General features: G+C 41.8%; 1 protein-coding gene across 2 annotated transcripts in view; it reads left to right on the top strand.

The window, feature by feature from the left end:
- Nucleotides 1-3,979, top strand: part of TTC8 (tetratricopeptide repeat domain 8) — a 28,371-nt gene extending 24,392 nt beyond the window's left edge. For both annotated transcript variants that reach the window (XM_081936402.1, XM_081936403.1), the window contains 2 exons: nt 2,100-2,183; nt 2,649-3,979. In XM_081936402.1, coding sequence (XP_081792528.1) covers nt 2,100-2,183; nt 2,649-2,765 — 201 coding nt within the window. In that variant the 3' untranslated portion in view covers nt 2,766-3,979. The remainder of the gene's footprint in view (nt 1-2,099; nt 2,184-2,648) is intronic.
- Nucleotides 3,980-12,848: the final 8,869 nt, after the last annotated feature.

Here is a 12,848-nt window from a genome sequence, read left to right as displayed (position 1 = left end):
TAATGAAATCTGGTAGGTTGCATCAATGGTAGACAAAGCAACTGTGCAAATGCCTTTAACCAATCCAGAGTGAGGTAGGAGAAGGTTTGTTTAAATTTGATATATACAAAACGTAGTGTTGCAGCAGCAGAATATTCAACAGAATTACAAAACATTCTGCCTGTAGCCTGTACCAATAAAGCCGTAATGAGTGTTTTCAATTCTTTATCCTCTGAATCAGAAATGTTTTCTGATTCTGTGATCGGTCTGGCATAGAACTGTTTTGGCTGAAACACCACAAATGTTTTGCAATTTGGAAGATTAAATTCTGGAAAACCAGAATAGCCAGCTCAACATAATATAGAGTAGAAAGAAATTTAAGCTATCCTTATTGAGTCAATTATGTTACAAACACTGTAACTTGGTAAAAAATATGGTAGCTGTAAAGCCCCACCGAATCAATCCTCCAAGAAAAAGAGTTGCATATAGAGTGCATTGTAAAGTAAACCCAGAATCGGTCCTGAAAGACGTGAAACTTTTATTTGTAGCATTGGGTGCCATGCCCAAGCCAAAAGCACTGTTGAAAAATGAAATCTATGTAATTATTTTATATATATATGAATTTTATATATGAATTTCTCTGAATACTTTTAACCAGTATTGCTCTTTGGATGTGAACAAATTAATTGTAGTGCTCCTCAACTTGGTGACTTTAAAATGTGTGGATATAAATTCCCAGAATTCCCAGCTAGCATGCTTTAGTTTAGCAGATGAACGATAGCATAAATTAAGTTTCAAAAATATACTTTAATTAAAGCTCTATTCATAATTATCAAAGTTCTTTCAGCCTACTGTTTCAGTATTCTAACAGTTACCATGGAAATTATCAAATATACATCTGCACAATCCATTGCTGTAATAAATAAAAATCATATAAAGTGATGTCTACGTAGCACTGTAGTATGTATATATATGTATAGCATTTTTTCTTTTTAATATTTTCCTGTTTCTTTTGCAGTAGCTGTATTTACAGCTTAGTTTAATGACCATTTTCCCCACCCCATCCCATACCTACTCATTTGCTCTGCAGTTCAGCAGCCATGTACATTTCTGGTACTGAATATTGCATATCCAAATTGATGATGGGCACGCAGTTCAAATCTTCATATAATTCATAACCATGCAGTTGGACCAGGTGCACAGACCATGTTTCAATTTGGAGATTAGTGGAAATTTCCACTGTTTTATCGAAACCACTAGTTGTATTCAGAATTTTATACAGAGTAGTTAGTGTTGAGGTAATTGGCAACAAACTGTATGTTCCAGAATAACATATTTAATTTCAGTCATAGCACTAAATCAGAGCTAGACAAATGGTTATCTGCAAGCAACATATAGCATGGAGGCAGGTCCGTTGGTTCATCTAGTGCCCCGGGCTTGGGAACTCAGCCAGGTCTTTAAAGTTTTATGGAAGGCTAACAGAGTTGGGGCCATTCTAATCTCCAAAGGGAAGATGTTCCACAGAAGAGCTGCCTCAGAAAAAAAAAGTTGTCTTCTAGTTCCCATCAGCCAACATTCTTTGGCTGATGGAATCTGCAGCATGCCCATCCTACTGGATCTAATTGGATGGGTAGAAACACTTGGAAAAAGGCGATTCCCTCAGGTACTCTGGCCCCAGCCATGTACGCCGTTTTAGGTAATCACCAGCACCTTGAATTGCATAAAGCACTTGTCATAAGAATAGAGCTGTAGCGTAGAAACTCACAAGAATGGCTTTGTAATAGGTACAGTTCTGTTTGCACCGTTCCCAGCACAGGATTTTACTAAAAACTATGTCTTGGTTTCAGAGTATGTTCTACTGCTTAAGTGTGAATATATTATATATAATTTTGCATAATTGTATGTTGTTAACTATTTGTAAACTGCCTAGAATCCCCTAGGAACAGTCAAGTGTATTTAAATTATTCTATATTGTGTTGTATATAAAGTTAAATAGACCAGTGATCTGACTTGGTCTAAGAAAAGTTATTACAATAGTACTACATAGGACAAACTAAGATGGAAAGAGGATGTAGAGTGCCTTGACCTGTACAAATATGAACACTGTTCTTATGTTTTAGGCAAGAGTGTTTCTACAGACGGCTTCATCAATAGCACCTCATATGTATGAGCCACATTTCAATTTTGCTGTCTTATCTGAAAAGGTAATGTCATCACCCTATTTTCATATGTTTATTAGTTTATATATCTTAAGTATTTTTGTCCCGAAATTTGCCTGTAAATATGTTAAATCAGTTTACAAATAATCTGATGTACCAAGAAGATTTGATAAAAAGGAAAATAGGTTGGAAAAGAGAAAGAAAAGCAATAAATTCATGAATTAAACTTTTACTGCAGAAGTCTTATATAATTTGCACATCTGAAATATTTGTTCCAATCTCATCCTAGCAATCCATGCATTGGTACTGTGTTCAAAGACAGCCCCATGCAAAGTGCCTTAGAGTTCAAAACGAATAGGACATGAACTTTTTGAAGCTAAATTAGGGTTGTGCCTTTTACTGTATATGTTAGAATATGAATATTTTAAAAGTGAATCATTAGATGAAATCTTAACATATAAGGCTGTTAGTAGCGTTTCTATGTCATTTGGTATATTTGCTTTTCTGCAGGTTGGAGATCTTCAGAGAAGCTATATAGAAGCTCAGAAGTCCAAAGAAATTTTTCCAGAACATGTCGACTCTCAGCAACTTATTAATCAGTTAAAACAGCACTTTGCCAGACTTTGATGTACCTCCCACCCAAGAAAATAATCATTTTTCTTCAAAATTGCAGACTTACACAAAATTACAAAGAATTCTCAAAATATTTTTACATGTATATACTGATAATTTTATTTAAACTGGACGCAAGCTGAAGATTGTTATTCTCTTGGACAGTTAAAAGCTGCTTTAGTAGAATCTTACCTTTTTAAAAAAGAATCCCTGAATAGTAGCAGCATTCATTTTAAGTAAGTTAAGTGAAGCAAGGTAAATTTTAGTTTACCTCATAATGAGTAATGGGAATATTTCCATACAGGAAACGGCTTAAAATATACCCTTGTTGTTTCATTCCTTTTTCAAGGAAGCTTGAATTTACTGCTTAATGGTAGTGTTTTATCTTGTTACAGTAAGCACAAATGAAAAATTGTTTAACTTTTTGTTGCACCAGAGCAGGTTTAGACTATAACTTTTATTTAGGAAAATTATGTGAAAAGCACAAATGTTAAAAGCACCCATAAAAGATTATTCAAGTTTGTAAACGTGTTGATGAACTAAGAATGTACATGTATCCCTGTATTGTTAATACTCAAAATCTGGTGTGTGCTGTCTCCATGGGTCAGTTCATGACACTCTTTGCTCATGATTTTGGGATCCATGAAGGCTGTATACTGAAAGGAACGATTGGTATTTGCAAACCAGAGCTTATTTCTTTCACTGTCTAAGTGGGCATTAATGAGGCAGCAGAAACAGAAAGAGAGCTACAGTTGGATCTGTAGCTTCAAAGCAGTGAAACTTAAAGAGTGTGTACAAATCTGAATATCTGACCCCAATGGGATAGGTTGCCTTGAGAAGGAAAGGCAAAAAAGCAGTGGCTATGAAATATTTGCCCTCCTTAATTTTCCTTCATTTCTGAATCCAAATTGAATTCTGGACATTTGCAGTGAGAGTTTTGAGAAGGTGTAGATCTGCAGTAAATGAACTTTCATCTCATACCATGGATATTTTTGACAACTGATGCGTATTCTGGTATTTTCCCTACTGTTACTTTCAGTGAAGGCTCATTTGTTTTAACTTTTAAGAGCATTTGATCCTTAATATGTAGATGAAATGCATGGTTTAACTTTATTTTACATTACTTCCTCATGTCTTTTTACTGTTACAAATAATAAATGCCATTTATCTTTGCATCATATGTACATCCATAAAATGTTATTCAAGTTTGTTAACATTAAATAGCCTCTTTTTCCTATATAACCATTTCAGACTAAGAAACTATTATATAATCCTACTACTTATAGAAATTTCCAGCATATTTGCCTGAAGTTTAAAAACTCTTATTTTTCTATTTAAAAATACTAAGATTTTAAAAAAAATAGAACTAGGCAACTGTCGGCCACTATCCAGACCAATTTCCAATTGTAATTTATCTTGTAGATTATTGTGCAGCTAATATTAGCAGTTTGCCAAAAGCAAACTCCTTCATCTCTTTGAAAGGAGACATTCCTATCACTCAGTTTCCATCTAGTTCCTTACTGGAGCCCACTTACTCATTCTCCTGCTTCATTTGCTAAAGCAAACAAAACTTTAAAATTTCTGGCTCAAATCAGATGAAAAGAAATGGGATAAAAAATTAAGAGGTTTTTCTAAATCTGTAGAGTTTTAGCCTCATTCTAATCAGGTTTATTTGCATGGAAATGGATCTTCCATTCATTCATATATATTTTATACACATACAGGTGAAACTCAAAAAATTAGGATATTGTGCAAAAGTTCATTTACTTCAGTAATGCAACTTAAAAGGTGAAACTAATATATGAGATAAGACTCATTACATGCAAAGCAAGATAGTTCAAGCCATGATTTGTCATAATTGTGATGATTATGGCGTACAGCTCATGAAAACCCCAAATCCACCATCTCAGAAAATTAGAATATTACATGCAATCAATAAAACAAGGATTGTACATAGAACAATATTGGACCTCTAAAAAGTATAAGCATGCATATGTACTCAGTACTTGGTTTGGGCGCCTTTTGCAGCAATTACTGCCTCAAGGCATGGAAGCTATCAGCCTGTGGCACTGCTGAGGTGTTACGGAAGACCAGGATGCTTCAGTAGTGGCCTTCAGCTCTTCTGCATTGTTCAGTCTCATGTCTCTCATCTTTCTCTCGGGAATGCCCCATAGATTCTCTATGGGGTTCAGGTCAGGCAAGTTTGCTGGCCAATCAAGCACAGTAATCTTTTCTGATGAGAGCAACTTTTGCATCTCATTTGGAAACCAAGGACCCAGAGTATGGAGGAAGAATGGAGAGGCCAATCAAGCACAGTAATCCCACGGTCATTGAACCAGTTTTTGGTGCTTTTGGCAAAAGTCATCAGAAAAGAGGACTTTGGACCACTTTGGCAGTGTGGGCAGCTGGAAAATGAAGTCAGCATCCCCATAAATCTCGTCTGCAGAAGGAAGCATGAAGTGCTCCAAAATCTCCTGGTAGACGGCTGCGTTGACCCCGTCTTAATGATGCACAGTGGTCCAAAGTCCTGTTGCTCAGTGGTCCAAAATCCTCTTTTCTGATGAGAGCAACTTTTGCCAAAAGCACCAAAAACTGGTTCAATGACCGTGGGATTACTGTGTTTGATTGGCCTCTCCATTCTTCCTCCATACTCTGGGTCCTTGGTTTCCAAATGAGATGCAAAAGTTGCTCTCATCAGAAAAGATTACTGTGCTTGATTGGCAGCAAACTCGCCTGACCTGAACCCCATAGAGAATCTATGGGGCATTGCCAAGAGAAAGATGAGAGACAGGAGAAAGCAGAACTATTTAACTCATGCTTTGCATCTGTCTTTACACAAAGGGATAAAACAGTCCAACCTATCAAAAACAGCACCACAAAAATCAAATTAGGAACACAAGTTGAAATAGGGAAGAAAATGGTAAGTGAGCATCTGTCTACCGTAGACGAGTTCAAATCACCAGGACCGGATGGATTACACCCCAGGGTTCTGAAGGAACTGGCAGACGAGATCTCATAACCACTGAACTATATCTTTCAGAGATCCTGGAGTAACGGGGAACTACCAGAGGACTGGAAAAGAGCTGATATGGTTCCCATCTTCAAAAAAGAGGAAAAAACAGATCCAGGAAACTACAGACCTATCAGCCTGGCCTCAATACCAGGAAAGCTTCTGGAAAAGATAATCAAGCAACGAACTAGCAAACACCTAGAAGCAAACAAAGGAATAGCCAAAAGCCAACATGGATTTGTCAAAAACAGATCATGCCAGACTAATCTTATTGCATTCTTTGAAAATGTGACAAAATTAGTGGACCAGAGGAATGCCATCGATACAGTTTACTTGGACTTCAGTAAAGCATTTGATAAGGTAGACCACAACTTACTACTAGATAAAGTAGAAGAATGTGGGTTAGACAGCATCACCACCAGATGGATTTGTAACTGGCTGGCCAACCGCACTCAATGTGTAGTCCTCAATGGAACTGCATCTACATGGAGGGAAGTATGCAGTGGAGTACCCCAAGGTTCTGTTTTGGGCCCAGTACTCTTCAACATCTTCATCAATGATTTGGATGAGGGAATAAATGGGGAGCTCATCAAATTTACAGATGACACCAAGCTGGCAGGAATAGCCAACACTCCAGAAGATAGGCTAAAGATACAGAAGGATCTTGACAAACTTGAACATTGGGCCCTATCTAATAAAATGAAATTCAATGGTGAAAAGAGTAAGGTTCTACATTTAGGCAACAAAACGAAATGCACAGGTACAGTATAGGTGGTACTTTGCTCAACAGTAGTAACTGTGAAAGGGATCTTGGAGTCCTAGTGGACAACCAGTTAAATATGAACCAGCAGTGTGCGGCAGCTGCCAAAAAAGCCAACACAGTTCTAGGCTGCATTAACAGAGGGATAGAATCAAGATCACGTGAAGTGTTAATACCACTTTATAATGCCGTAGTAAGGCCACACTTGGAATACTGCATTCAGTTTTGGTCACCACGATGTAGAAAAGATGTGGAGACTCTAGAAAGAGTGCAGAGAAGAGCAACAAAGATGTTTAGGGGACTGGAGATTAAAACATATGAAGAACGGTTGCAGGAACTGGGCATGTCTAGTTTAATAGAAAGAAGGACTAGGGGAGACATGATAGCAGTGTTCCAATATCTCAGGGGTTGCCACAAAGAAGAGGGAGTCAAACTATTCTCCAAGGCACCTGAGGGTAGAACAAGAAGCAACACCGGAAGTCTTTAAGAAGATGGATAGCCATTTGTCTGAAACGGTATAGGATTTCCTGCCTAGGCAGGGGGTTGGACTAGAAGACCTCTAAGGTCCCTTCCAACTCTGTATTGTATTGCATTGTATTGTATTGTATTTTTATTTATTTATTCAGTTTGTCACTCATTTACAAGATAACAGGAATAAGAATAAACCTGAATAAGAACACAGGAAAAAGGTACAAATAAATGGAGATAGTAGGACAGGGAGGTTAGGCACGCCAGTCTGCCTTCCATAGAAGACCTGTATACTGTGGAAGTCAGAAGGAGGGTTGAGAAGGTATCTGCAGATCCCTAACATCCTCGACATAAACTCTTTCAACTCCTCCCCTCGGAGTGATGCTATAGTATAGGGCCGTGATGGTGAACCATATGGCATGCCACAGATGGCATGTGAAGCCCTCTACAGGCATGTGAGCTGCTTTTTCGGGTCTCACCATGCATTAATTGGGGGGAGGGTCGCATGTGGGAGATATATGCACATGCATGGGAGAGAGGGGGTCATGCATGGAGGGGTGGGGGGAACGCCCTCCTGTGCCCTGTTTTGGGTCCCAGGAGGCTTCAGGGAGGCCTGCTAGGCCCAAAACGGTTTGCGCAGGGAGCAGGGCGCATGCGGGAGATGCATTTATATGCAAGGGAAGCAGGGGGGGTCGCATGCACATATGCAGGGGCAGGTCGCACTGGGGCAGTGTCACATGTGTATTGCATTATGGTTGTGGGCACACATGCTTGTGCTGTCACACGTGTGCATGTGTTTTTGGCACACAATAACAAAATGGTTAGCCATCATTTGTGTAAGGCATTGCATGCCAAAACAGTTTCTTCCCTCATGTCCTCACTCTGCTGAACAACATCTAATGTTCACAATACTGCCTAATCTCTGTACATTTACCCATGTTGTATGACTGCAGCATTATTATCCTTATCTTCCTTACTATCCCTTTTATTGGTATTATATTATTACTTTTGCAGGTACTCCGAGAACAACTGTGCCACAGATAAATTCCTTGTGTGTCAAATCATACTTGGCTAAATAAAGTTCAGTTCAGCTCAATTCTTTTTCAAGTGATCTGACACTTGGAAGGAGAATCTGGAAGAAGCAAAACCAGAGACGGGAAGGAGGAGAGAAAGAAGCCATAATAACAATTTGAAAAATGAAGTAATTAATGTTTAGGAAGTAAGCTGTAAATCAGCCAAAGTGTAAAGAAACTGTTAAAGAGATAAATAGGCAGAAAGGATTGAAAAGAGCAGGGGAGAACTTAATGTTTGGGTGGAGAAAGGAAGCTTTAAGATTAAAAACACTGTAGCAGAGGTGGGTTCCTACCGGTTCGGACCGGTTCAGCTGAGTAGGTAGTAACTCGGCCGGCCATGCTCCTGAATCGGTTCTATGGGCGGTGCCATAGGCGGTGCCATCTTGTTTTTTTATAGTACTGCATATGCGCCCACAGCGCATCCCTGAGCGAATCAACAGTAGTGGCAACCATAACCTACCCTTGCTCTGTAGGACATAAAAATAAAAACAGATAGAAATGAACAGTTATCTAGAAATATATAGGAAGAAGGTTTAAAAGAGACATGAATAAGAAATATACCTTTAATTGTACAATAAAGCACATTTTGTAGTAAAAAAACTGGTCTCCTGTGTGATTGCTGAATCCCTCAGTGACGGATTATAGACCGTTGCCTTTAGCACTCAGCTAACAGCCATTTACAATATTGAAAGGAATATACAACTAAATAGGGAAAAAAATATAATAAAAGAGAAATGAAAAATAAGCTTGAAAATAAATGTAAACAAATAAAGAGGAAATTGAAAATGCTGCATTTGCTCCAAAATTTGTGATTTTTAGGGTTTTTTTTTTATTAGTTCTGTGAGAAATTTATTACTTCTGTCAATTTGGTCTTAATACAGGAATATTAAAACACGGGTTTAAAATATGTGTGCCAGGCAGAAGAGTGTGGCCCAACTTTTATAAAATGTTGAAAATAGAAAAAGAAGGAATTGATGATTTATGAGTGTGCTGATTAAAAAGGGTTGAAAATGGGGGGGAAAAGGAACAACGTAATATAATTTTAAAGAGGAGAGATACTAAATGCAATAGCTGTAAAATCTGAAGTCACTTCTTTTTAAATAATTTTCTTTTTATTGCTTCCTGCACTTCTTTCCCTTTCCTTCATTTTCCTTTCTATATTTTCAGGTTTATTTTTCACCTATATAATAAATAATAATAAATATTTATTTCTTAGCCACACCCTCTCCCGAAGGACTCGGGGCGGCGTACAATGAAACATATGAAATAAATATGGACAAAACAAACATATAACAGACATATACCGAGACATACACAAGGAGGAGGTCGGCTGATAAATAAAACAATTAAAATACAGTATTTAAAAACCCCTAGATAATTAAATATAATTAAAATACCCAGTAAAAGCCCGTCAGGAGCGATATGGTTAGATCAAAGTTGAGCCAGGCCAGCTGCTTGGAATAGGTGGGTCTTAAGCTTAATACGAAAGGAGCGGAGGTCAGAGGTATTCCTAATATCCGGAGGGAGGTCATTCCACAGGGCTGGGCCCGCCACAGAGAAGGCTCTACTCCTAGGCGCCGCCCCCCGACACTGTCTTGTGGACGGCACTTGGAGGAGGCCCTCTCTGTGCGAGCGGATTGGTCGCAGGGATGTATGGGGCAGAATACGATCCCGCAAGTAACTAGGTCCTGAGCCATGGAGCGCTTTAAAGATTATTATCAAAACCTTGAAACGCACCCGATAGACCACAGGGAGCCAGTGCAGCTCGCGCAGGAGAGGTGTCACATGGGAGTACCTAGTACTCCCCATAATTACCCGCGCGGCTGCGTTCTGGACCAACTGTAGCCTCCGGGTGCATTTCAAGGGAAGCCCCATGTAGAGAGCATTACAGTAGTCCAAGCGAGACGTCACCAGCGCATGAGTGACTGTGCGTAAGGCGTCCCGGTCCAGTAGGGGGCGCAATTGATGCACCAGGCGAACCTGGTGGAACGCCCCCCTTGCCACGGCTGTCACATGGTCATCCATGGACAGCCGGGCATCCAGGAGGACGCCCAAATTGCGCGCCCGCTCCATGGGGGCAAGTTGAATGCCCCCAATGGCCAATGATGGAATTAATTGGCTGAACCGGGGAGCTGGCACCCACAGCCACTCCGTCTTGGAGGGGTTGAGCTTGAGTCGGTTGTCATCCATCCAGATCCGTACGGCTTCCACACACCGGGACATCACTTCGATGGCCTCGTTGGGGTGGTTCGGGGTGGAAAAGCACAGCTGAGTATCATCAGCGTACAGATGGTATCCGACCCCGAAACCACGGATGATCTCACCCAGCGGCTTCATATATGTGTTGAAGAGGAGTGGCGAGAGGACCGACCCCTGTGGCACCCCACAAGTAAGGGGGCGTAGGGTCGACCTCTCTTCTCCTGCCAACACACGCTGCGTCCGGTCAGAAAGGTAGGAGCCGAACCACCGCAAAACGGTGCCCCGGACCCCCAGCCCCTCCAGCCGGCGCAGCAGGATACCATGGTCGATGGTATCAAAAGCCGCCGAGAGGTCTAATAGGACCAGGATAGAGGAACAACCTCTGTTTCTGGCCCTCCAGAGATCATCCACCAATGCAACCAAGGCCGTCTCCGTGCAGTGACCGGGGCGGAAGCCGGACTGGCGCGGGTCTAGATAATCATTTTCCTCCAGATGTCGTGGAAACTGGTAGGCCACCACACTCTCTACAACCTTCGCCAAAAAGGGAAGGTTGGAGACAGGACGATAATTGGCCAGCTCCAAAGGGTCCAGGGAAGGCTTCTTGAGCAAGGGTCTCACCACCGCCTCTTTCAAGGCGGCCGGGAGAGACCCCTCGCTCAGCGAAGCATTCACTAGGCCCAGGAGCCAGTCTCGTGTAACCTCCCAGGATGCCAGTACAACCCAGGAGGGGCACGGGTCCAATAAACATGTGGTGGGTCGCAGTCGTCCACACAATCTGTCCAAATCCTCGATGGCAACCAAGTCAAACTCCTCCCAGATCGATACCTCAAGACTCACCATGGACGTCTCCATTGGATCACTGACAGGAACCCAATATCTCCGGATTTGAGCGATTTTATCCTGCAGATATTTACCAAATTCCTCTGCCCTGCCCTGTAGGGGGGCCTCCCGCGGCCTCTGAAACAAGAGGGAGCGGGACACCCGAAATAGGGCAGCAGGGCGGTTCTCCGCGGATGCAATGAGAGTGGCACAATATTGGCGTTTGGCCACTCTCAATGCCACAAGGTACGTCCTTAAATGGGCTCGTGCCTGTGTTCGATCAAATTCGGAGCGAGAGGATCTCCAACGACTCTCTAGACGTCTCTTGCGGCACTTCATCACCCTTAGCTCCTCGGTAAACCAAGGGGCTAGGGTGGATCGTTGCCGCCGGAGAGGCCGCAAAGGCGCCACCAGGTTCAAGGCCCCGGTAGTTGCATTATTCCACGCAACTACCAGGTCCTCTACCCGGGGGCAGGTCAAGGTTACAGGAGGTGGCCCAAGCTCCGTCTGGAACCTATCAGGTTCCATCAGGCGCCTGGGGCGGAACCATCTGGAACTTTCCGGTTCCGCCTCCCCGCAGCAGGAGGTAGCACCAGGGAAGTCAAGACGGAGGAGTGAGTGATCTGACCATGACAGGGGAGTGATGGTTAAGTCCCCTCCTCCCAGATCACTCAGCCACTGGCCAGAGACAAAAACAAGGTCCAGAGTGTGTCCTCCCTCGTGTGTCGGGCCCTGAATCATTTGAGTCAGGTCCATGGCTGTCATGGAAGCCATGAACTCCCGAACCCCCTCTGATGCTTCTCCCATCGATGGCAGGTTAAAATCCCCCATCACTAAAAGTTTGGGGGTCTCAACCGCCACCGATACGATCAGCTCGAGGAGTTCGGGCAGGGCCGCTGATGTATAGCGAGGAGCCAGGTATACTATCAGCAGGCCCAACTGTCTCCCAGGCCCCCATTTCACAACAAGGGATTCACATCCGGACGTCTGTGAATCTAAAGATATCTAATAAAATTACAGGATAGTGTGTCCCAGATTGATCCATGGTTGCATCCAAGTCTCAAGAATCAGAGCCTGCAAATGTGCAGCCAGTTGTAAGGGAGCTTGGGCAAAATGCTGATTAGAGAAGGTGAAAGCAGAGGTCAAGATCAGTCAGTTGTGAACAAATCCGCAGTTCATCGCCCTTTCTGCAGACTTGCAAACAAAAAACAACAGATGAGCTGTGGGTTTGTTCAGTGAAAGGAACCAAGACAAGAAAGAATGTTAATACCAGCTAATATGCAGAATGATCTAATGCAGGGATGGGGAACCATGGCCCTTTTATGACTTGTGGACTTCAACATGGCTGGCTCAGGAATTCTGGGAGTTGAAATCCACAAGTCATAAAAGGGCCACGGTTTCCCATCCCTGATCTAATGGGATAGGATCACTGGTTGACTTGATGAACAGATTTGAAAAGGGCAGGGTAGTAATTAAAAAGTTTGACTGCTGTTTAGACTGAAAAAATTGCTGTCAGACACCAATTAATCAAACTTGAAAGAACGCTGAGGTACCTAAGATACCACCCAATTTTACTTCTCAGTTCTTCAAAAGCAGTCTGATTATTCATAACTTTAGTGTATTGTTCTCATAAAGCTGAGAATGAAGAATGAATACATCAATGCTCTGTTCAAATTAGCACATGTGTTGGATAAAGATATTTTGACCTAGGCTTCACAAGAGCATGAAGCAAACTCCTCCCAACAAAAAAACCTTTTATTAATTTACTG

This window comes from Natrix helvetica, assembly GCF_964273705.1.
Source record: "Natrix helvetica genome assembly, chromosome: 1".
NCBI classification, from domain to species: domain Eukaryota; kingdom Metazoa; phylum Chordata; class Lepidosauria; order Squamata; family Natricidae; genus Natrix; species Natrix helvetica.
This window is presented reverse-complemented; position numbering and strand designations above follow the sequence as displayed.